The 27,145-nt window shown below is 39.6% G+C and overlaps 1 protein-coding gene across 3 annotated transcripts in view; it reads right to left on the reverse strand.

Moving 5' to 3' along the window:
* Positions 1-4,519: 4,519 nt before the first annotated feature.
* LOC126215047 (mucin-5AC-like) overlaps positions 4,520-27,145 on the reverse strand; it is a 270,054-nt gene continuing 247,428 nt past the window's right edge. For 2 of the 3 annotated variants that reach the window (XM_049941687.1, XM_049941688.1), the window contains 2 exons: positions 11,870-12,081; positions 4,520-5,451 (listed from right to left, as the gene is read on the reverse strand). In XM_049941687.1, coding sequence (XP_049797644.1) covers positions 5,306-5,451; positions 11,870-12,081 — 358 coding nt within the window. In that variant the 3' untranslated portion in view covers positions 4,520-5,305. The remainder of the gene's footprint in view (positions 5,452-11,869; positions 12,082-27,145) is intronic. The other variant, XM_049941689.1, reaches the window with a different exon arrangement.

Genomic DNA, 27,145 nt, shown 5'->3' on the forward strand with positions numbered 1-27,145 from the left:
TCACCTTCAGATCCATCTTGAACACGATAAAGTGTTGTATGTGTTGGTGGCTGAGTTCCACACCCATTAAGCCACTGCTGTTGTACCACCATCGTCTTTTTGTATATCCGGTACCATTTCAATATGGCCTCGCATTGCTCGAACGACCAAATGACAATCTTATTTCATTCATTGCTGCGCTATCATCTGCTGGAAAATGCACTCCAAGATCTGTTGAGAAAACAATGGACTGTGCTACAGTGCAAAATTGCAACGATGTGACATTTTGTTCCAATGATATTAACTATCACAGTCTACATTTTCTAGACCCTTCTCTGTTATTTTTTTGTTCGTTTCATTGTAGTGATACAGTGATTTAGTACAAAATAAGGGGAAAAAAGACCAGACACGAATACAGTACAGACAACTTACTAATATATTAGCCAGTTGTGCTTATGCTGCTGCTTGATGATTGATGCTGTCAAACGGTATTCGAAAAGCTTGTAATGCTTCGAACCTCTGTTTCTTGGAAACACTCGAGAACCCCATCTGACTACAGAAAAATCTGTTACATCCATGTACATAGTTGAGTGAAATGCTGGCAAAAATTTGTGAGCGATTTGGTGTGTGCTACCATTGCAAGTACCTTTCTTTGCCAACGAAACTGCCCCACTTGCTACAGTTCCCAGTTTATACAATCTGTCTTAACTTCTCTTCTTCAGAACTAGCTGTGTCTTCAAATGTGATTTATGAAGACCCAGAAACATGTTTTGTATGTCCTACTATGACTATTATTATTATAATTTTCTTCTCAGATGGGCCAACTACAGCTCACATATCATTCTCAATTCCTTTTTAATTTTTCTCATTTTTTTCCTCTTCCTACCTTCAGATCTCTCCAAATTCAATACTTCTTCCTTAAACATTTCTCTGTCAGCTGTTTCTTCAACTTTTATTTTGTTGACCTCTTATCACACAAATATTTGAAGGTCCCTTTGTTTAATTTACCATCTTGCATTCAGTGTAAATGTACAAAGAATTCTAACCATTTCTCTCATTACTTCTGATACATTTTCTATATTTTAACAAATTAGTTCATAATTACCAACATTCCAAATGTTTTAGTGCACCTAATATTTTCCTAATGAGTCACCTTTCCAGTATTTCTAATTTATATTTTAATGCTAGACATTCACTGGCTTAGAGTCGTATTTTTCAGTGCAAAGGTCTTTAGCTACACCACACATTTACTATTACTATTATTATTATTATTATTAGTAGTAGTAGTAGTAGTAGTAGTAGTAGTAGTAGTATTGTCCGTACCTCTTCGGCAGTGCTGCTATTCCCGATGCTAGTAGGTAAATTTAAATCTTGTTTCAAATCATGTTTTCATTTTCTTAATACAATTTTGTTACTATTCAGCACATTAAAATTACTATCATTCTGTAAATACCTCTGATGTGAGAACTGTAGTATGAGGAAAAAAAGCTGCTCTCATAAAACAGATGAGGCTCAATAAACAAAAAACTTTTTTCTGTAGTTTTTCTCTGCAGGCACAATCTAGAGAGTGATCACAGCACTGAATCCTCTTGGTTCTCCCAATGTCCACACGTCATACAACATAATTGTGTCTGAACTATTTCCCATCTATATTGGATTCCATACCAGTCCTTTTTTCCCCCCATCAATCACTGGTCACCTGTCTGGTTTGATGTGGCCCACCACGAATTTCTCTCCTGTGCCAACCCTGTAGTCTTGGAGGTTTTTTTATTATTTTTTTTATTAGGGCGCTCAACTACTAAGGTCATTAGTGCCCAGTCACAAATGTTAGTGCACTAATAGTGTAGAAAAAAGCACTAACAACCCATGGCTTAATTATTTGCTGGATGTATTCCAAACTCTGTCTTCCTCCCCAGTTTTTATGCTCTTATCATGGAAGTTATTCTCTGATGTCTTAACAGATGCCCTACAGTCCTGTCCCCCCTCCTTGTCAGTGTTTTCCACATATTCCTTTCCTCGCTGATTCTCCAGTGTACTTCAATTCTCTTCTGTTCTGGTTTTCCCACAGTCCACATTTCACTACCATACGATAGTGTTCCAAACGTACGTTCTCAGAAATTTCTTCTTAAAATTAAGGCCTGTGTTTGATACTAGTAGATTTCTCTTGGCCACAAATGCCCCTTTTTCTAATGCTAGTCTGCTTTTATGTCCTGCTTGCTCTGCCTGCTATGGGTTATTTTGCTGCATAGGTAGCAACATTTCAGCTGTTAAATGTACAAAGATACAAAACATAAATCCTTAACTGAAATTAGCTCCCAGCAAAAAGTTGGCATGGTGCAGAAGTAGATGTAGTACTGAAACATATTTATTTGTAATACACTTTTACAGCAAAAAGTGTGCCATTAACATTGAAAAACTAGAAAAAAACACAACACAAGACAACTTACATCAAATGGCTATTGCCATACAGCAGTCTACCATATGAAAATGATCTAGCAACTTCAGACACAAGCAAAGGCAGAGAACAACCTTATTTTCCGTTGACACACACCGCACAAAAATCGCTAACTAGATTAGCACAGAAGGCACATAATTTATCACAGCAGTCTGACTGCTACACAAGAAGTGGCCAGTCAATATAGAGTGATTCTTGCAACCCTTATGACATCTCCAACTACTTCTGTTGCCATGTCATTTACTAATATGTATTGTATTTTATGTTATGTAATAGGTATCCAATTACTACAATTCAATCAGACTTCAAAGGCCACAGAGCTTTCATGTTTTCTCAGCATGTAATGCAAAGAGTGGCAAATTTTCAGACATCCATTAAATTGTAGTGTCTTCTCAAGCTTTGAGTTAAACGCAGAAATGCCACAATACCAAGAGATATGACAGACAAATTGGGACAGGAAAGGAATATTGAACAGTATAAACCTTAAACGACCATATAAAAGAATATGGAATGAGAAGGCTTTGTCATAGAATCAGTAACTGCAAACTGATATTTGATCAGTGTTTATTTCTGGTTTTGTAATTTTGCAGTGCTTTCTATTTTTAGAATGTGTGAAGTAATACTGATTTTTGATCAGTCTCAATTTCTCATGGTCACACTGGAAACACCTATCATTGTGTGATTGCAAGCAATAGGTGATACCACAGAACAGTGTGGTTAAACACCTCACAGGACTATGCTGCCTGAGTTTATTCGGGATAATACCCTTGTTGCAGTCTCAGTGTTGCACAACTCGGTCAGAATATGGTAGGTGCCTGCAATTGTCCGATTCTGTCACAGATCAGTTTGGGAGGCTGTGAGATGACCAGTCCATTCAACATTTATTAATAATAATTTCAGACTATGTTATGTCTATGTTCCATTCTCTTCAACTGTGCCTTAAAGAGAGAGAGAGAGAGAGAGAGAGAGAGAGAGAGACCATCAGCGGCAAAAGTAAAACACTGATTAATTTTCAGATGTCCCAAAATAATACTAGGTATAGAATTATCTACATTTTGTGAATGGCCTCCCAATCTTCCCACCACAGGTGGAAAGAAAGATGGAAAACTGTGCCAAAACTTTTATAAAATGGAATTCAAAATTTTTAACTAAAAAGAAAATATGTGACCAAGATGAAAAACAATTCAGGGGGATACGTAACATGTCGAAACACTGAAATACCTATGGGACAGGTCAAACACAAGAAAAAACTGTAAGAGTGTATAAAATGAAAAAGGCCATGATGTGCATAATATGAAACCACAATAATGGGGAGCCAAGCCAGAACCATATCAGGTCCTGTGTATGTCCAAAAATGCTGAGCATCGGCTACATATGAGACAACTTTATAAGCTTTAATGAGAAACTGTCAAAAAGTCTTAGGACAGAAAGTATGATGATTATTACGGAAGAATGTCACAGTGCATAAGAAGGTGGGGAAATGATGGATACTGGGAAATGATGGACACCATTTGGGAATAAGAGACTGACTAACTTCTGCCATGCAATCTGTCTTAACAGGAGCAGCCTGACAACATTCCTGGTGACATAAGTTGGAAACTCCAGGCAAACAAGGATAGTGTACAGAAGTGGTTGCTGGTAACGAGATTCACTGAAAGTGATGGAAGATTCAAAGGTGAGATGGTAGCGGAACAAGGTACACTGGACTTCAACAAGTACTGTATCTGAAGACAAGGTTGTCCACAAAACAAAAGAAGAAATGTTCGTGTAAAGATAACGATGGGCTATAGGTACACTGAAGGAATCAAGAACAAAGTATTTTTCTCCTACTGTATGGATAACAAAAATGATGGAAGTTTCAAAATGGATAAGAAAAATTATGTAAGTTTCAAATAAATATATCATTTTGAACATAAGCTTAGGAACCATCCAATTATGGTTGGATAAGTAACACAAAGATATGAAGGTGGTTCTTTGTAGGCAATGCCTAACACACAGCTGGAGTCCAAGCAAATTATCTCAAGCTGAAAATGATGATTAATAATGGGGAAAAAATCATGTAAAGAAGCACATTAAGGACAGTCATAAATAGCACACCATGTTTTCTGTCAAAATAAAACTACCATTAAGAAACAGTTATAGTTAGTAATGAATGTCAACTGACTTAAAATTCAGCACAATGTTCGAATACTGTGTCACAAGAAATTACAGAATTCAGAAATTACATCAGCAATGCATGACGATCTTTTGTCATAAAAGATAAAAGAAACATGTACAATAATAAATCTATAAAATAGACTTAGAACAGAGATAGAGAAAAAGAAAAATCTTTCTGCAGCTGTAGGAAATGAACTGGTCTTAAATGTCATGGTGAAAAATTTCACATTCGGCATCACCCAAATGTTACACAAAACTATCAACATCTTACTAAACTGAAAATTATTTCAGCATACACAAGAAAAATATTGTAGAACATCTGGTAATAAATCCAATTTCCTGTGAAAGTGCAAAATATTCCCCCTTTAAGGAGGCCACCCTCAAATTTTAAACACAAAAAATTTGAATCTTCACAAAGTAACATCGACACACTGACATCAGGCAGTCTGATGCGCAAAAACTTAGGATGTAGCGAATTGGGCCACATTTCAGCTCCATTTCTGACACACTAGTTATCTAAATGCTTAATACTCTGACATCACAATGCACTGACACACAGCTCATGGACTGCGAGGAAAACCAGCAACACAAACGACAGAAAGTTTCATTACAGCACTGACTGTGGGGTCCCACAGATTTCTTATGCCTGATGGGTCCACATGCTCTCCTGATCCATGTATTAGCAATCCATGTCACGGCCCTGTTGGCCCAAGCTCACTTCCTCTGGAAAGTTGCGTCACGGTCCGAGTCTTCGAGATCGCCATCTTCGACGTCTGCAGCATTCTGCAGCTTCACCAGAGACGTTTGTTCCATCATTGCCTCCAGGTCGTACACTGGGTTTGAGAAGTGGAGATTTGGCTCTGTAATGAGATGTGACACATAATGGAATGACACAGTCAAAACGGAGCAGTAACAGAAATTATAAAGTTATCAAAGAATTTTGAATGCACCCAGTTACGCAAGATCCTAGTATATTCAGTTATGCATACTGACATTTTACATATTGTTATTTTAATATACATGTGTATAAAATTAGATGGGAAAGTTTTATATAAAATGAATACCAAAGAGAATAATGAACCTCAGTAATAAAAAAATTAAAAAATCAAACCAAATAACAAAGAGAACATCCCACCAGGAAGCTCAAGAAAATCAAAACCAAATAACACATATTTCATTGGGTGTGATGGTATGAATGAGGCCACATATTGGGTGATTTGGAATCCTTTTAGACAAATATCTGAGAACACTTTAAATTACTAAAGGATAATTCAGTGTTACATGCTTACTGATGTAACAAGAGTCATTGCGGATAACTTTCTTACTCAACAAACGGCCCACCTTAATGTGTAGCTCCACCCTTTTTATATTTTATCACTTTCAAACCATTGCTTTGAAAGCTGTTTTCTAACTGCATTTCATAATATAAACAACAAAAATGCAGAAAAAAGGAGACTAATGCTACTTTCATATCTGGTATACATACTAATTATTTCTAATGTTTATGTATGTAAATTAAATGTAAATTATCTGCACTTGATAAATGTTGGTACTCACCAATAAATGTACAGGTAACAACTGACTCCATATTTTTACACAAATTCTAACATTAACAACTACTGACAGTTTAGAAGTATATTGACTAGAATGCATCCCATTCCACACCATTTAAATTTACCTAGCTGCAAGTTTACTCAAAATATATGAAGTATTATCTAATTTATTTCATATCTTTGAGGCCTACGCAGGTGCAAAATTAGAAAAATTTGTAAAATATAATAATAATAACAGTATTAACCACATTCCTTTACTAGCTGATAAGTTTTGGTAGCAGCAAAATAGCTGATGATGACCAAAGTAGTGAGCATACTGTTATAAGAAGGAAAAGAGAATTTTTTTAATATAATATATAAATTTAACAAATAAAAACTGAAGCAACTTCCACATGATTTTCTCTTCTTTCAGACTTTCCAGTAGTTCTTCACTATTCTGCTGTGTTTTTCCTTTATCTATCCATACTGGAATAGCTTTCTATCTTCTCCTGAAAATCCCTGAAGTTGCTAATTTTGTTTCAAGCAGTTAGTCTGTCTAGAATTTCTGCTTCCAGAACACTGGTTCTGCTAAGACTTTTTTCACTTTCCTGAAGCAATTGACTTGCATTCTGGGCTTACTGTGAAAAATGGTCAACTTTTTGTCACTCTTCACACGTGCATTCAAGTCAAGTGACATAAATCGAAATTCTCCTTTCCCTGAGAGCAGCATCAGATTCATTTTTCAATTTAGATCTCAATTTCTTCATTATTTCTCATCCATCTACTCCCGAGAATTCTTGGCTCGAGAATTTTCCATAGTCTCATCCTTTTCCCTTTTCTCCGATACTTCATTTTCTCCCTTTTTGCTGATAACTGAACATTCCACTGCATATAGGCAGTGTTGTACGCTGGAATTTTAGATTTATTGATTTTTTATTGTACATGTCCTTCACTAACTGGTCACCCATTTACATTTTCTATGCTCCATTTCCATTTTCTTTTTTTGTAGAATGTTTTTCTGTACTAATTACCTCAATACTTAAAACTTACTCAATACATTTATTCCACTGTATCTAGTGCTAAGGACTTGTGGAGCATTTTGAATATTTGTTATAAATTCTGTCTTCTCAAAATAAATTTTTAATCCAGTCTTTACCACCATTTCTTTTGACAGGTAAATATACTCAGTTGCTGTATCAATGTTTTCCAATAATATTGCTAAATAATCAGCAAAGGTAAGACAGTTAAGTTTGATGTTCGAGTTTTTACATCATAATCTGTTTTGTTGGACTCACTTCTCTTGAAATCTATGATTCCATTCCATTATTGACTTTTCCAAAATGCAGTTGAATAGAATTCCTCACTTTGCTTTACATTCAGTTTTTACTTCAAATGGTGCAGAAATTTCTCTATGGAACTTTATTTTGGACTTTGTTTCTGTCGGTCAGTGTTTCTTTAGTTACTGTATTGCCAAAGCCTTCTTCTTTTCCTGTGATTGTAGAGTGTTCTTCTGTTTAGAGAGTCACAGGATTTCTTGAAGCCTACAAAGATTGCAAGATTTTAGTTTCTTAGTCAGTAGTTCCTTACTACAATTTCGAATTCATAATCTGCCTATACTGACATGCATAGTTCACTTGGTGGTGCAGTTACGACCATGCACAAAACATCAGGTCATACAGTTTTGTGATCTGTTTGTGGAATGACTGTTCGACACAAGAGAAAAAAATAGCCAATGCGTGTATATATAAACACACACACACACACACACACACACACACACACACACACACAGAGAGAGAGAGAGAGAGAGAGAGAGAGAGAGAGAGAGAGAGAGTTATGCGACATAATTTAAAGTTGGTAAGAAAGCTAATATCTACTCAATTTTGCACCAGTCGCGGTAGTAGCACACTATGAGGATGGAAATGAGGTGTGCCTTAAGTACACGCTGTAACGGTCGTGTGTGTGTTATTTACCTCAGAGATTGGGCCGAGTGACTTGATCAAGAATACCTTTAAGGTGAGAAACACGCCATTATCGACACGTCACTATGAGAAGCTGGACGTTCCTTCTGCGATACTGCAGAGACTTGACAGGAGTGAAACTATTGTACACGATTGCTGGCAGCGACGGTCAGGAGAATGTACGTTTGCAAGGAGGCTGGGCTCCAGATGGCCACACGGCATATTGTGTTCGGCTACGGCTCTGGTGCAGCGTACTGCATCTGCAGCAGCCATTAGTACAGCAGTTGGCATCACACTGAAACAATGAATTGTTCCAGTTGTTCACAGAACGAAGGCTTTCACGGCAGGTGATGTCATCACTTAACACTTCCGGGCTGAGATGCCGGGGTCCGTACATAAGACTCTCCCCTGACGTTTCGCCTTCAACTGCGGAAGGCGTCTTCCGAGTGTCCTCGGACGACGATGTTCCAAATGTGTTGCTTCAAAGACAGCTCCAAGCCCTGTATCGTGCAGTCCACTGACCCCTTAACCACCTCCACTTGCGACTTCAGTGGCGTGAAACGGGGGCTCATTAGAGGGCAGGGTCGAGGCCTGCTGTGTCTTGTGATGGAAGCTGTTTCTGCTTCAGTGCCAATGATGGCCATATGTCGGTTAGGAGGAAGGTAGCTGAGGGACTGCAACCAACCCATCTGCATGCTAGGCACACTGGACCTGTTGTGCTGCCATTCCAGGGGATGCTTTCCAACAAGATAAGGCTCGCTCACATGCCGCTCTATCATCCACAACCAGTGTTAACTGTCCCTGTACTGACCATCCGAGTGAAACGTAATAGAATTCCATCCCAGAAACTGACATCCGGCACCTATATGACGCTGTGCACGTACGTTTACATGCTTGCATTCGACAATCTGGCGGTTACGACAGTTATTAACAAGGCGAGGATGTGGTAGTATCTATTTGACCTGTTTTGTTGGTAGTTCTTCGTTGCGCAGTTGCGCATTATCGAAGTTCTCAGTAGCTGTAATTATTGAACTCCCATTCCTAATGCGTACACGCACTCAGTCGACTGCTGTTCGAATCGTTCAAATGGCTCTGAGCACTATGGGACATAACTTCTGAGGTCATCAGCCCCCTAGAACTTAGAACTACTTAAAGCTAACTAACCTAAGGACATCACAAACATCCGTGCCCGAGGCAGGATTCGAACCTGCGACCGTAGCGGTCGCGCGGTTCCAGACTGTAGTGCCTATAACCGGTCAGCCACTCCGGCCAGCTCGGCTGCTGTCCATGAAAGGAGATAAACGTTTGCAAACGGAAAGAGGGTATTTTTTATCCTTCCACAACCGCGAAGTTGCATTTCTGTGCCATTTTTCAGTTTATCTTTTTTCATTAATGTTTCGTGGTTTTTTTGTGTTTTTAGTCAAAATGGACAACAAAGAATGGGAGGCTGAGCATATACGTCGTTGGCCGGCGGAATTATCAGACAGTGAAAACAACTTTACGATAGATGGCAGTGAAAATGAAGATTGTGTAAATGAGCGCAGCGGCAGTAGTGGTACTGAGCAAGATGCGAGTGAAGGCAGTGACAAAGGAGATAATATACCACTAAATGAGCTTCAAAGTACTGCCCACGATGGTGTGTTACAGAAGTAGTCGAGCGATCGGAAAATCAAGTACGCAGTTCGTGTTATTTTGGTAAAGGTGGATCCGAGTGATGCAAAAATCCACCTCAACAACAAGTTCAGACCCGTTCTGAAAATATCATCAGGCAGGTATCTGGCGTGAGTTTAGTGGCAATATTAGCAAAGAGAGAGCTTGAATGCAGGAGTCTGTTTTGCAATGAAAATACTCCTGGTATGATCTTGAAATACACAAACTTCCAGAAAGGAAAGGGGCTTGTGAAGTAATTGCAAATCATTATTTTATGAAGGAATTGGCCATGAGCGAGCTGAAGGCTTATATAGTCTTGTTGTACACTGCTGGATTTTACCAGTCTGGGAGGCAGAACACTGTTGACCACTGGGCTTCAGACGGAGAAGGTGTTCAAATATTTCGGCTGCCAGTGACACGGCAGTGTTTTCATTTTATTGAAAACTGTCTTCGTTTTGATGATAAATCCACACATGAAGAAAGAAAAGAAGTGGACAACTTAGCACCAATACACCCTATGCCAGACATCGTACGACACCTCATGTTTGTGAAGGTACATTTATCAAAAACACATTGTTCCATTCCGCCAACAAAATGTGCTATGGCAAGAGATGTTTAACAGCTTACGTCAAAAGTTTATTGTTCATTTTGTGTTCGAAGAAGATTTATCTCGTAAATACTTAGAAAACAATCCGAATTACTGATGAGAATAAATGATTTTGTACATTTTAAAAAGTATGTAATGTTAAGAGCTGTTAAAATGATTATTTTGTAGACTTTATGTAAAAATTAAGTAATGCTTAATAGTGTTTATTTCTATGAAAATGCTTTAATTAATAAGTCATACATTTAATTTCCATGTTTTGTTAAAAAGTGCCAATAAATACTTAAAAAATATAAATGAAATCAGTCAATATGACATTCTACATCCTTGATGTACCCTTTTTGCACCACATCCTTGCCGGGTTAATGTACCTCCATTTCACGTGTGCAATGGCTGTATCTCACACTTACATTGACCTGTGATCTTGCAATTTAATCAGTTAAACACGTTACCTATGTAAATGTATTCCTGAAATTTCATTACTCCACATTTATTACTTTTTGGTGTTGAGATTTTTTTCCATCTGTATACACACACACCCGTTATTGTATTTAATTACTGTATTGTTGAAAAATTAGATTATGTAGATTTTAATTTGGATGATTTATGTATTTAGGATTTATTCATAGACACTATTATGTTAGACCCATTTATTCATTTTCATTGATGTCAAATCCCACACCACTGTGTTAATTTCGATACCCCCCCCCTCCCTCACTGAGGGAGCAGTGTAATATGCCGCTCTGCAGCCTACAGAAGAGTTACAAACATAATGAGGGTATATAAAACAGGCGATAAAACGTTGACTGTTTAAAACTGGAATATTGCGAAATGAAAAAGTAAAAACAAAGGGTCGGTGATGGTGATTAAAACGCATAGAAATTAGACAGGCAAAATTAAAAAACACGTGCGACAGTCTGGTTTCTGTTCGCAAGAGTTAAGAAAATACACCTAGCGATAGTATGGTGTCTGTTCGCGACACTTAAAAAGGGGGGGATGCGTAACACGGAACACTCACGTAAACACTGCACTATAGAGTAGACACGAAGGCATATGGGGGGCGGACAGATGAGGGGGATAAGGGGGGGGGAGGACAAGTAAGGCAAAAAAGCGGGGGACCGATGGAGGGTGCAGACACAGAAAAGGGGGGGGAGCAGGGCGGTCGCGAGAAGGAGTGGGGAAGGCAGTGGAGGGGGAAAGCAAAAGGATTCGGGGGAAAGAATGGAGTTAAGGAGAGTGTAGGCGGGAGAAAAAATCAGGATGGAAGGTGGGGGGGGGGGGGGCAGGGGGTTAGTGAGACCGTAAAAGGATAGAGGGACGGAGAGGGTGTGTCTGGAAAAATGGATGCTCAATAAAATATTTTGGTTGTCCGTTTGTTTGGGACAGGGTGTTTCTATTCGACATACTTCATCACGTTTAAGCTCCATCAGTACGTAAACAAAGGGAGGATATTGTCTGTTAGTGAGTTATTAGCTCGTCCAGAGCAGCGATTATGACAGTCCGACCTCGAGCGTGCCGACACAAAACTTACCGCGAGTGCCGCAGTTTATATAGCGCCGCCTCCGCCGCCGCGAGCGCCAGTACAGCAGCGCCACCACGAAGGCGACGGCTGCCACGAGAAGCAAGCTGATAGTCACCTCGCTCGCCGTTTTCGACGCGCTGCGGCCAGATGGCAGTGCGGTTCCGGCGCGAGCCTTGTCACCCAGCGGTTTTGCGACTGGTGGCGCCGTCGACGACTGCGGCCTGCAACACGAAAACGGACAACACACTAGTCACAAGGAAAACGGAATCGAAACATATAGTTAAAAGGCTCGCTGTAAATGATATGTAGTCGCAGAATAGTCTGTATCATAACCCATCGTCCCATTCTAACAAGTGCGGCAGTGAAAAGGACTATTTGGCAACCCTGGGAATAGCACGCTACTTTAGGAATAAAAAAGTAAACAGAAGTGGTGCGTGCCATCTCGACAACAAACCTTTGTCATTTCAATCGAGATGGAATTGTGCACCGGTGAACAACGCGCTGTTGCTGTGAAGGACGAGATTAGTTTTTAACGTCCCGTCGACAACGAGGCCATTAGAGACGGAGCGAAAGCTCGGATAAGTGAAGGATGGAGATGGGACCATCCAAGCATTTGCCTTAAAGAGCGGCAGCTGCTGTAAAAGAGCGCAAGAGCACTTTTGACACAAGGATTTACTGGTTATTTTCTTTGAATGCTGTTAGATACAGCGTAGATGCGGTAATCTGAAATACACAACATTAAATCTACCGCGCTGTACTATATATTGTTCTTGTAGACTAGGTGAAACTTGGCATTAGGTTCGCGAGCACACCTTCACGTGTGCACGTTTTAGAGCTTCTGCGTATGCGCAACTGACATGAAATCAAATCCATATCTATTTGGTCTGTAGGGCTACTACAGACCAAATAGATATGGATGGCTAAATGGTTCAAATGGCTCTCAGCACTAAGGAACTTAACATCTGTGGTCATCAGTCCCCTAGAACTTAGAACTACTTAAACCTAACTAACCTAAGGACATCACACACATCCATGCCCGAGGCAGGATTCGAACCTGCGACCGTAGCAGTCACGCGGTTCCAGACTGAAGCGCCTAGAACCGCACGGCCACACCGGCCGGCAGTAGATAAGGATTTGATAAATAATGTGCACGGTTCACCGCGTTCTCTGCTAGCCCTTACTTACGTCAATGCCACCAAGTGGTAGCACATTGCAGCAGACTTTCATGCACATTGCATAAATCTCGCTGGCGGCAGCACACACATACTTCACTAACTGATAGTAAAATTAGGTCGGACATCAGTATACGTTGTAGTTACACTAATAGAGAAACCTATTTTGTGGAATTATGAATGAGATATAGTACATTAAGTTATGGATTTTATCCTAGACCAATCCATTTGACGCGCTGAAAACCCTAAAGCACATCATCGACGATTGTGAGACTGTAGCATTTATTCATGCTTCTGACATCGTTTGACCCTATGGTGGGTCAGGTTTATCTCTACTGTAGACCAACATTGTACATATATCTGAACATTCATTTAGAGCTGTCGCACTGGTTGCCCTGACATTCATCTCAATTGGGGGTCGAAGTCGGTGTGCTTTTGGCCCTTATGGCTCTCAGCTCCTCATTTGCATTCTACTCAAGTGATCTTGTTGATAAATGTACTACAGGGCTATTACAAATGATTGAACCGATTTCATAAATTCACTGTAGCTCCATTCATTGACATATGGTCACGACACACTACAGATACGTAGAAAAACTCATAAAGTTTTGTTCGGCTGAAGCCGCACTTCAGGTTTCTGCTGCCAGAGCGCTCGAGAGCGCAGTGAGACAAAATGGCGACAGGAGCCGAGAAAGCGTATGTCGTGCTGAAATGCACTCACATCAGTCAGTCATAACAGTGCAACGACACTTCAGGACGAAGTTCACAAAGATCCACCAACTGCTAACTCCATTCGGCGATGGTATGCGCAGTTTAAAGCTTCTGGATGCCTCTGTAAGGGGAAATCAAGGGGGCGGCCTGCAGTGAGCGCAGAAACGGTTGAACGCGTGCGGGAAAGTTTCACGCGTAGCCCGCGGAAGTCGACGAATAAAGCAAGCAGGGAGCTAAACGTACCACAGCCGACGGTTTGGAAAATCTTACGGAAAAGGCTAAAGCAGAAGCCTTACCGTTTACAATTGCTACAAGCCCTGACACCCGATGACAAAGTCAAACTCTCTGAATTTTCGGCGCGGTTGCAACAGCTCATGGAAGAGGATGCGTTCAGTGCGAAACTTGTTTTCAGTGATGAAGCAACATTTTTTCTTAATGGTGAAGTGAACAGACACAATGTGCGAATCTGGGCGGTAGAGAATCCTCACGCATTCGTGCAGCAAATTCGCAATTCACCAAAAGTTAACGTGTTTTGTGCAATCTCACGGTTTAAAGTTTACGGCCCCTTTTTCTTCTGCGAAAAAAACGTTACAGGACACGTGTATCTGGACATGCTGGAAAATTGGCTCATGCCACAACTGGAGACCGACAGCGCCGACTTCATCTTTCAACAGGATGGTGCTCCAGCGCACTTCCATCATGATGTTCGGCATTTCTTAAACAGATTGGAAAACCGATGGATCGGTCGTGGTGGAGATCATGATCAGCAATTCATGTCATGGCCTCCACGCTCTCCCGACTTAACCCCATGCGATTTCTTTCTGTGGGGTTATGTGAAAGATTCAGTGTTTAAACCTCCTCTACCAAGAAACGTGCCAAAACTGCGAGCTCGCATCAACGATGCTTTCGAACTCATTGATGGGAACATGCTGCGCCGAGTGTGGGAGGAACTTGATTATCGGCTTGATGTCTGCCGAATCACTAAAGGGGCACATATCGAACATTTGTGAATGCTTAAAAAAACTTTTTGAGTTTCTGTATGTGTGTGCAAAGCATTGCGAAAATATCTCAAATAATAAAGTTATTATAGAGCTGTGAAATCGCTTCAATCATTTGTAGTAACCCTGTACTTGAATTTAATTGTTTCCACAAACGGCAGTTTGTGTTTGGAGTTGGTTGTCTACTATGCACGAATCGGCTTTCCTGTGGAGTGTCAACACGAACGCTGTTGAGCCCGTATTAAAAGCTAACAGAAAAGAAAATTACCAGGAAAAGTCAGCAGCAAAGGAACTAGGGCGTTCCAGACCAGATCCGTTGTCTGAGAACGTGACGAAATCATATAAGCGTGACTACATGCGAGCATTTAACAAATAAGTGTATAATAAGCGTAATTTGTGTGGACGCATAGTAAGAATGCCTGATTTTCAACCCACAAGCTAATTCGTTAACTAACACATGAATTAGGATTCTTATACATGTGAAACTTCCTGGCAGATTAAAACTGTGTGCCCGACCGAGACTCGAACTCGGGACCTTTGCCTTTCGCGGGCAAGTGCTCTGGCAGAAGTAAAGCTGTGAGTACCGGTCGTGAGACGTGCTTCGGTAGCTCAGTGGTAGAGCACTTGCCCGCGAAAGGCAAAGGTCCCGAGTTCGAGTCTCGGTCGGGCACACAGTTTTAATCTGCCAGGAAGTTTCATATCAGCGCACACTCCGCTGCAGAGTGAAAATCTCATTCTTATACATGTGTCCGAAAACATAAAAAGGGACGAAAACTCCCACTTACACAAAAATTCGAAACAAAGAGTAGCGATAGCTTAACTATTATTTCGTTGTTTTTGCCATAAACTGTGCTTAATTATGTACAAAATAACAAAATTCCACAAAAACAATTCTTCCTTTTTTTAGACAAGTTATGCATATTATTAATAGTATTATTATTGACAGCTGCTGAAATTGTACAAATATGTCGATATGCGTAATTGTTATACAGCAGATGCTGTTAATTTCGCACTCTCATATTTATCCCAGCTCTTATACCTACGAGTCGCCACTGGCCTTAAATGATTTAGAAAAATTACGGAAAACTAAAATCTGAATGGCTCATCTCGGGTCCTGAACTGTCGTCCTCCTCAAAGTGTGCCAACCACTGCGCTACCCCACTCGGTCTGTTGCCGTGAAGGCGTTATATATATATATATATATATATATATATATATATATATATATATATATATATATATATATATATATGTGGGGGGGGGGGGTCGCACAGCGTGTATTTCTCGCTCAATACAATTTCGCACATCATGCTCCAGTTCCGTTGACATATGCTTTCATAACAGTGGTGGATTTAAAAGTTTTGCGCCCCTAGGCACATCATATTATATGCGCCCGCCTCCCCCAAAAAAAACATGTTTTAAATAATAACTATTACCCAATCACTTCACAATTACCGTTTTGGGTGGGAGCGCTGCGAACTGTTTCTGTATTGTGCTATTCGATTCTCTGAAGGTCGCGTCAGTGGTCTAGACGTGCTCAATCAAACTGCAATATGGTTCCTGAACTGTACTTATTGTTAGTGTACGGCAGCGGATAAAACAAACTTAGAACTGCACTGTGTTAACACATTCGTCTGTCGAAAGACAACACAAACGAACACAAGGAAAATAACTTTTCTTTTATGGCCTAAAAATTCAGCAGAGCGTGTAGGAGACAACGGATTTTTGTTATACATTCACTTTTAATATATTCTTTTATACGAAACTGTTGAAAATGAAAATAAAAAAGTTGTGTTACGATCTAAAACTTGAAGCGAACGTGTCATACATTAAAAATTAATACATACTTTTACAGAGATGCGTTCAAAATAAAAATTAAACTTTACGAGCTAATAAATCGAATGTGTAGCAGATAAAAAAAAAAGTTCGGTATTAATACGTGAATCTATAGGAGAGCGTAAGAAATGAAAACGAAAGAGAGATTTCGGTGCACAAACTAATAACTAAATACGGACGAAACATAGAACTGGATTTGCTATCACATAATTTTACAGACTAGCGTGGAAAAATCAAATTTGTTTTATATTCTAACAGTTAACGTGTAAAGCATTAGGGTCTGTGTAGCTAGATGCTGCATAATAAGTTTACACAATACCTTTAATCCATGTAAGGGCTGAACAGTTTTGTACTGAAACTACTGCTCTCACCATAGCTCTTTCTAACGGTAATAGCAAAGCTTTGCGTATTTATCGACAGAACTGAACTACTTTATTTATTAACACTTTTTCATTTGAGCGTACTCTCCGATAACGTATATTTCCGCGATAACTATCCATTTCAGCAGACGCCAAGAAAACGTATCAGTTGTAATACACTACGGTATCAGTATGACTTGACTGTACAGCGCCGAGCGGCCTGGGTTATTCGGGTGCCTTCGGTCACTTCTGCACGTAAACGAGGTTAAGTTCCGCGTTCTGCTATCGGCAATTGGAAAAGTAAACAGGTAATACGTAGTGTGTAAATCCAATGAATGCGCTCTAAGTTATAATAAAAACCACATTATAATCTTAAATTTTTAAAACTAATATGAATAAATAAACCAACTTACCAGTCAGCAAAGTTTGCGTCTGGCTTTGATGGCAGAAAACTCGTTATCATATCCTCATAGTCCAGACGGTTATCAGTTAGGAGGTCGGCTTCGATGTGAAGAATGGACAAGGCGTTCAGTCTCTCCTCAGACAACGTAGAACGTAGGTACGATTTCAGTCTTTTAAGAGCAGAAAACGAGCGTTCTGCTGAACAATTAGAAATATTCTAAGGGCAATGTCAACTATCGGAAACACGGACAGTAACCTCTCTTTTACTCATTTCGACTGGTATATCACTTATCACAGAAGTTTTCGTTCCGCGAAATGTGCACATCCACTAGGAAATGAAGGCTCTAAATCTGTGTCATATGACGCTTGGAGTTTTGCTGCACGTTCATCAATATCGCCAGGTGAACCGTTCTTAAGATTACTGAAAACTGAAGGAGTCCTTCCTCCTCACTAATTCGGCGTACAATTTGTCGAGTACTGGGAGAAATGTTTCGACTCTAAATTTTTCCTTTCCAGTCAGAAAAACTTCAGAGTCCGCCTCTTCTTCATCATTAAGTTTGCGTTTTCGTGATCTTTTATAGGTGTATTCATAGTTACAATCTCCACGGATTTATTTTCATAATGGTCGAACATGCCACGAACAGATGCAATAAATCCTACAAGTGATTCATATAATTCATGCACTATTTTAGCATCAATATTTACACTCTGCAATTTCAGATTTACACTATTAAATCTCTGGAGTATGTCCTTCTAAACTGTCATCATGAATACTGTTTCTAGTCTGCTGAGTTAATTCAATAAAGCTGAAGCCTCATTTTGCACAAGTGATTTTTCAAATGTCTTATTCACAATATGTATGCGTGAGGGCATTGATAACGTCCTCCCAGTTTTCGTAGTCTTACATACGCTTCCTATTTTGCTGACCAACGTGTTTTTAATAAACTTTTTACCGTTTTGCTTCCTGGTTTCATTAAAGAAAAGCGTTGTGTAGAAGCAGAGAACAAATTATAAAGGTTTTGCACTACATTGAAAAATTTCTTTAATGGTTGCGTTGTCATATAACTGGCCTCTACTGTCAGTAATATCAATGGAATTTGTAGACAGGACTTTAAATACGGCCTCATCTAAGTTTTCGGACTTGTGTCCCTGGTTTGGTAAAAACAGAAGGAAACGTTCAACAGGTTCACCATATCTTAATATGAAGGATAACTCATCAATGTGTGAAATGTCCGCTGTAGAATCTACTATTGTAGAGAAATATTCGGCCTGTTTTATTCATTCTTTTATTCGTTCAGAAAGAAGCTCTATTATTTCATCACAGATTGTTGAAGAAAGATAATTTGTATGTTCCTGCCCTGGATTTCCATGTTCAATGTGCTCTGCGAGAAAAGGATCAAACTCGGCTATACGTTCAAGAGACATCATAAGCTGTCCATTCTGTAATGAATGGAATCCTCCAACGTGTCCACGTAGGGTAAGTCCACGACTTGTTATCTTTTTCACTACTTTCAACACACTGCGCCAGTACATTTTTTCTGTCTCGACGTATGACTCGAAATGGTTATCTGTTGTTCCAAGTGACTCTCTTCTTGTTAAGAGTGATAACTCAAAATTTTTATGTTCCATCGAATTCTCATGATGAGATAAAGTATTAGAAATATTTTTTCCAATCTGCAATACCATTAGTAGCAATCGCGGCCTTACCTCCGAACAATTTACATGGTGCACAAAAAACAGCACCGGTGCCACAGGAGTATACCAGACAATTACGAAAAGTTGATTCACCATTTAAAAGTTTAAGGTAAAATACATTTTTACTCATATATTTGGATTTATCGCCTATTGATCTTATTGAATTAGAAAAATCACCGTTACAATTTTGATTAATGCCACGTTGTAAGAGAATGTCGATTGTTGATTCATTGACACACCAATCTGCAGGATCATAACTAACCAAGTTATTTCTTTCTGGCTCGACCTTAGTTTTTCGTGAAACTCGAAATCAGGAACAATTTGCTTTTCTTCATTTTTAACTTTTTTGTTTCGTCTGTATTTACTTCTTTTACAACAGCTGCAGTGCCAGAAATATCCGTACTACTTGAACTCGAAGTCGAACAAGCAACATTTTTTACGAAAAATTTATCTACTCTGCCAAGCGTTTTTAGAACATTGGCTTCTCGTTCTCGCCTTTCCTTCGATAATTTTCGAAATGCCGCCCTACTTAATTTTCCACGGTTGCTTTTTTTCACTGTTACTCATGTTAAGGCACTTACAAAATTGTCAACCAACAGACAAAAAAAATTGTAAAAGGAAAGAAAGAAAGACTGAATCCAGCTCCAATCGTACTACACCGCACATGAGCAGAAAGCTTTTTACTTTAAACACGGCACACGAGCACAAAGATTTTTCCTTTAAACACGGAGCGATGAACTGACCAACTCGGATTATTCGACGTAACTGTGCTATGAAAGAACGACAATGCAGAATAATTTAATTTCATTGTCGTCTGTTTCTCTGTTGTCAGTGAACAGTAGAAGCACACATGCCGGCTGAAATTCGTCTCGTAAAGAAAACGGGACAGTCCCTTTTTTGGCTTCTGTTTCCCGCGTAGCCGGAATTTTAGCTGGGACGTAAATATATTCTGAATATTCTTGACACTGTCTTTCTAATTTAAAAAGCAAATAACTTCTGCAATTTCTTGCAGTGAGGTGTGCTGGATCGACTCTTATCCCACTTATTCTTGTAACATTTTAGCGGTTTCTGTGGGCAGAAGACAGACTACAAAGTTTAAGTAGTCTTGTTGGCAATTGATGTGCTGTGTTGTCATTTGTGTGAACACTGCTTTTATGTCTACACGCAAATGCACCTTTTGCGCGAACATAAAATAAAAATAACCTTTCCTCTAAGGAAAAAAGCTTAGTTAAGAAGTTTGATATAAAATTAACAATTACTATTTGATTCACAGAGTGGGAACTTTGATATCGTGCAGGCTGCAGCACAATGAGACAAACGAAAGTTGGTTTCTTCTTTTTTCGCCAAAAAAGTAACTAAATAAATAAAATTTTTAAACTGTTGTGAAGTGTATTTCACATATTATTAGATATTCTGCTTATGTTCTTTTCGTATAAGCATGTGTTTAAAAATATGAAACACTCCCAGTATCAACATGTTTTGTTGAACGGGTGTCATTAAATCAAAGCTCAGATATTGAAGACAACAGAGCTTTCACATTAATTACAGAAATGGAGGGCTGACTTGATACTTCGCCAAATTTTTACAAGAAATTTAAGTAGAGTCGGGTTTTACATACTGAGGCCCACACATTGTACAGTATTTAAGAAACTGCTGATTAGTTTATCACGGCTTTTCAGGGGTAGGTATTTTCACGAGGAAAATATGGCAGGGTTAAGTAGAAGCCGACAACATTCTCGGAATAATAACGTTTCAAAAATTGTATTGTACATTGCCGTCCTGACAGATTACTTCAAAATATTTTCAACAAACATGAAGATGATACGAGACAGAAACACAATGTTAAATTTCCGTTCAGTCACCAAGTAAACTATGTTTATTTCCAAGCTTGTACTGTCGAATTTAGTTCTTAAGGCTTATTTAAACTAGCAAGTTATTAACAAAAATTGTCGTTTGTAGGCGCGGTTATTCTAAAACGTAAAAAGTTAAAGTGAGTACAGAGCAAAAAATGGCGCCCCCTTAAGATACCGCCCCTAGGCCCGTGCCTATATGTAAATCCGCCACTCTCTATCAAAGCGTGGGTACAGAACACTGAAGAAACAGGTGACACAGTGCGAAAGTGGGATGGAATTACAAAACGTGTGTGCACTCCAGTAAATGTTACAAAAGTGGAAGAAGCCTTCAGCAAAGGCCCAGGTATTCTATACGTAGTCATACGCTTCAACATGACATACCGGATCGCAGTCTGCACTGAATAAGGAAAATACAAAATTTAGATGGTGCAAAAATTGAATGCGGGCGACCTCTCGAAGAGACAACGCTTTTGCTGGGAATTGTTATAACTCGTATACGAAAACCCAGTCCTGTGCGACAATCTGATCATTAGCGATGAGGCCAATATTTATGTGTCCGCCGGCTTTGTTAATAAGCTAAAATTTGGTTACTGGTAAAGTGAAAATCCCGAAATGCTTCATGAAACGCCACTTTAAGAGTCAGAAAGTGCAGTGTGCTGGGGGGTATCATGGTTTGAGATCACGGAGCCATGATCGCGGCAGTGCTGTTAGGACTAGTGCGACAGATCGCTGATCTCCTAGTAACTGCATCACATTCTTCTAACAAGATGCGGCTACATGCCATACCTCACGGCATTCCACTACTGCGCCACAGAACGTCTCATCAACAGCAATGGTGACCTCTCCTCGTCTACAAGATGCCCTGAGCTTTATTGCTTTAGTCCTCTGAAATCGCAGATCTTCTGGTGTGACACACCCCATAGGAACTGAAGGACCCAATTTGGGAGGAAGTTAATCGAATTCAAGTGCAAGTCCAGCAGGATGTGATGCCTAACTTCCATAAAATACTTTAAATATGTGTATAGGAAAATAGCGGCAACCTTTGTGATGCCATTTTCAAGTGATAGGCATTTTAAATTACAAGCATTTTAAACTGATGATGTATTTCATTTACACTGCTGTGAATAAATTTGTATCGCTGGTGGAGATTTCAAAATTGCCCATTTTACTGCAGCATCTGTTAGGAGCTGCTTGTTAGCGGCAATGTCAATGGCAGAGGCCAACAACAAGTATATGAGAAGAGAAGGTGCGTATCTTCCATACGCCATGATAAACTGATGGCTACTGGCTAGCTCTGTTCTTTCCGCGAGCGTTGCACGCTGATGGAGTGTTAGGAAACTGCTGTCTCTTCACCATACCTATGTTTGTAATGCAGTGCCGCAGATTCAAAGCTCGGATCTTGGGTAAGCAGTGTCACTATATGTTACTGCCCCCCTCCCCCTCCTCCTCCCCGCCCACTATTAACATGCAACAGGTGTCCACCGTTTTAATAACAACGACTAACGGGAGAAGACAAGGAGATGGCTGCCCCATCACTTTTCAACTGTGTGCGTGAGTCAGTGATACAAGAATGGCGAAAACAGAAATCAGTCGTCGAAGCTGACCACCCAATCATTTTAGGTAGAGGCAAATGATCTTCAGGATGGGCCAGAAGTCACAAACGTAAAGTACTCAAACACTGTTTTCCGCCTGTAAAGGTGGTTGTTACAACTGAGACCCGTATAGAATATGTATACAACTGTGCAGCCGATGGCACTTCCATAATTTCCATTGTAAAACCAGAAGGAACTCTATGATTCAGACAGTCCAATTGTAAATAAAAAGGAGCAGATGGAAGAACTTGAAAAGAAGGAAAACATGACTGTCAGGAAAATTCTAGGATCTCAGCAGACTACTGACAATACTTGGAAGAATAAGAAACACATGCCCTAGAAGTACGCCGAAAAGGAAACGCGCAAAAGTCGGTTGCAATTTTATGGACATGGGCATGTATGACCAAAATGATCTTCAGTTACATCACATCATTCATTCAGAAAGAGATGCACAAGGAACTGCTATTACACTACAGATGATAGGAAACAGACAAGAATTTAAAATTAAATTATTTGAAGAGAAAGCGCTAAAAAGGAGGACTATACATTACACTTCTAAGGAGGAGAAAATGTAAAGAAGTGAAGGAACGAAGAGAGGAGAAGAAAGGTCACGAGGCCGTAAGTTTTGTGTTGTTCCTTAGGTGAGCAAAGTGGGAAGAAGAACAATAATTTGTTTGCACGAGCACTTTGTACATTGTTTTTGCATAATGTTCAACAAACTGTAGGTAAGAGAAATACAGTACAGCACTTCAGAGACATTCTTGGTCTTTGGTGTGACGTCATAAGCGCGTGACTGCGTGTGAGATCGCTCTCTAAGTTTTCATCTATTTTTAGGTTTCAGGTATATATTTTAACTGTTTTTGTGATAATATTTACTATATAAGTGACTTATTAGTGGTTTCTTCATCACCTCTGCATTTCTTGTGTTGTGGCCTGATATTTGTGAGTGTTTCGTATCGAGCAACTTAACCTCTTACCCGTGTTTACATTTCGCGCTGACCAGTTGCAGCTGTAGCGGCGCATCGAAAGCTAAGTACTAATTAATTGTTTGTGTATAGTAGTTTATTTAGGAACTTGAGTAGTCTTCAACCGGTGTTCTTGGTGTTTTCCGGTGAAATAACTTCAGAAGAAATTTTTGCGAACTACTTTCAGTTTCGTTACTGTCATTAGACGTTTGATTTTCTTTCTGTGTTAGTATTTTTTGTTATATTCTCATTTGTTGTTGATTAATAATGTCAATAATAGTAGTTACTTCCCTTGTAGAGCAAGTTTGTGATTATTGTAGTCAGTTTTCAACATCTTCTTATTGTAGTAGCGGAACTTAGATAAAGTTGTTTTCTTGTTTCAATAATTGTAAAATTTTATCATGAGTGAGAAGTGTGGGCTTTGCCGTAGGTTCGTGAGCAGTGGATTGCGGTGTGAGACTTGTTCGAAGTATTTTCACTGGGGGGAATGCAGTGGGGAAGCCAGTGGGCATTCTGGTGAGATCCTCTCCTGGAACTGCAGGTTATGTAGCAAGAGTAAGTTGATAGAGGAGCAGGAGCGTAAGATCTGTGCCCTTCAGGTGCAGTTGAAAAACGCACAGGAGGAGCTAGATAGGATGAGGAGGGAGAAGGGGGTTGGGGAATGGGAGCTGGCTGTTGGCAAGAGATCTGCTAGGAGAAGGAGATTTTCAGATAGTTTTACTATTGGTGTTTGTAATAGATATGACCAACTGTCAGAGTCTAGTGGAGAGGAATCTCTAGTAGCTGTAGATGTAGGAAGTATGCAGCAGACCTCAGCAGTTACGGTGGCTAGGACAGTTGCAAAGTCTAAGAGAAAGAAGAAGGTTCTGCTGTTAGGTAGTTCTCATGGTAGAGGTGTAGGCCAGCAGTTGCAGGAAGTTTTGGGGAGTGAGTACCAGGTCACCAGCATTGTGAAGCCTAATGCAGGATTGGCTCAGGTGACTTTTAACTTAGGGGGGTTATGTAGGGATTTTACTAAAGAGGATCAGGTAGTGATTGTGGGTGGGGCTGGTAATAGTATTGATAGGGATGGGGAGTATGACATAGATGGTGACCTGGAAAAGATAGCCACTCAGACTGGCAACACGAATGTGCATTTCGTGGAACTGTTTCAGCGTCACGATCGGCCTCATCTTAATACAGCCGTCAGGCGTAATAACATGAGACTTGGGGGTGCGCTGATGACAGAAGGCATGAGTCACATTTCAGTGGTGTCTGTGGAGTCTATCAGCAGGACGGGTTTCACTAGACATGGCCTGCACGTCAATAGGTATGGGAAGGGGAGGTTGGCAAAACTTATAGGTGACAGCATAGGTGGGGTGGGTGGGATCATTCATGGGAAAATTCCGGTAGTTGTGGGTGTTAGAGCTGTACCTTTTTTAGATTGAAGTCAGCTGATAGGTATTCCTGCTTAAGGGAAGTCTCTCTAACAAAGAAACCACTTTCTACAAAGCTTGGGTATCCGATTAATGAGGGAATTAGTATATTTCATCAAAATATACAAGGTATTAGAGATAAAGTTAGTGAACTGCTTATAGATGTTGACTCTGAAATTATTAGTATCTCTGAACACTTCTTAAATAAGGAGATAATTCAGAGGCTTCCTTTACCAGGATACAGGTTGGCTGGCAGCTTTTCTAGGAGCTCTTTGCGGTGTGGGGGAGTAGCCATGTATGTGAAAAACGGTATCCCATTTGAGTCAATTGATGTTTCAAAGTACTGCACTGAAAAGGTGTTTGAATGTTGTGCAGGTGTGGTTAAATTTAGTGGAGCTAAACTTCTTACTGTTGTTATTTATAGATCCCCAGACTCCGATTTCACAACATTTTTGCTAAAGCTAGAGGAGGTTCTTGGTTCACTTTATAGGAAATACAAAAAGTTAGTTATATGTGGTGACTTCAATATTAATTGTATAAGTGATTGTGCAAGGAAAAGGATGCTGGTAGACCTCCTTAATTCATATTATCTTATGCAAACCGTATTCTTTCCAACGAGAGTGCAAGGGAACAGTAGAACAACCATAGACAATATTTTTGTTCATTCGTCATTATTAGAAGGGCATTCTGTTAGCAAAAAGGTGAATGGCCTTTCAGATCATGATGCACAAATTTTAAGTCTAAAAGATTTTTGTGCGTCACAATCTAAATGCAGCAGCCCATTACAAACAGTATTGTAAGGTGCTTAAAAAAGTTATTAGGAAGGCAAAAAGTATGTGGTATGCAGATAGAATAGCTAAGTTTCAGGATAAACTTTAAACCATATGGTCAGTCGTAAAGGATGTGGCTGGTCTGCAGAGACAGATCGAGAATATAGAATCAGTGCGTAGTGGGGATGTCCGTGTTACTGATAAGTCGCATATATGTACAGTACTTAATAATCACTTTCTGAATATAGCAGGTGAACTAAATAGAAACCTAGTCCCAACAGGGAATCATATAGCGCTCTTAGAAAAAAGTGTTCCGAGACTGTTACCTGAAATGCTCCTCCATGATACTGACAAGAGGGAGATTGAGTTAATAATTAAATCACTAAAGACCAAGAACTCTCATAGATATGACGGGGTATCTAGCAGAATACTGAAGTATTGTTCCACGTATGTTAGCTCAGTACTTAGCCATATCTGTAACTTTTCCTTTAGGAGTGGTCGGTTTCCTGACCGATTAAAGTACTCGGTAGTGAAGCCACTTTATAAAATGGGAGACAGGGATAATGTTGACAATTATAGACCTATTTCTATGCCATCGGTGTTTGCTAAAGTTATCGAGAGGGTCGTATGTACAAGGTTACTGCAGCATTTAAATTCACATAATTTGCTGTCAAATGTACAGTTTGGTTTTAGAAATGGCTTAACAACTGAAAATGCTATAGTCTCTTTTCTCTGTGAGGTTTTGGACGGATTAAATAAAAGGTTGCGAACGTTAGGTGTTTTCTTTGATTTAACGAAGGCTTTTGACTGTGTTGACCACAAAATATTACTGCAGAAGTTGGAACATTATGGAGTAAGGGGAGTAGCTTACAATTGGTTCGCCTCTTACTTTAAGAACAGAAAGCAGAAGGTAATCCTCCGCAATATTGAGAGTGGTAATGATGTTCAGTCCCAATGGGGCACCGTTAAATGGGGCGTTCCCCAAGGGTCGGTGCTGGGGCCACTGCTGTTTCTTATTTATATAAATGATATGCCTTCTAGTATTACAGGTGATTCAAAAATATTTCTGTTTGCTGATGACACCACCTTGGTAGTGAAGGATCTTGTGTGTAATATTGAAACATTATCAAATAATGTAGTTCATGATATAAGTTCGTGGCTTGTGGAAAATAATTTGATGCTAAATCACAGTAAGACTCAGTTTTTACAGTTTCTAACTCACAATTCAACAAGAACTGACATTTTAATCAGACAGAATGGGCATGTTATAAGCGAGACGGAACAGTTCAAGTTCCTAGGCGTATGGATAGATAGTAAGCTGTTGTGGAAAGCCCATGTTCAGGATCTTGTTCAGAAACTAAATGCCGCTTTATTTACCATTAGAACAGTATCTGAAATAAGTAACATTTCAACACGAAAAGTAGTATACTTCGCATATTTTCATACGCTTATGTCATATGGTATTATTTTTTGGGGTAATTCTTCTGATTCAAAAAGGGTATTTTTGGCTCAAAAAC

Source organism: Schistocerca nitens, chromosome 12 (genome assembly GCF_023898315.1).
Source record: "Schistocerca nitens isolate TAMUIC-IGC-003100 chromosome 12, iqSchNite1.1, whole genome shotgun sequence".
NCBI lineage: Eukaryota > Metazoa > Arthropoda > Insecta > Orthoptera > Acrididae > Schistocerca > Schistocerca nitens.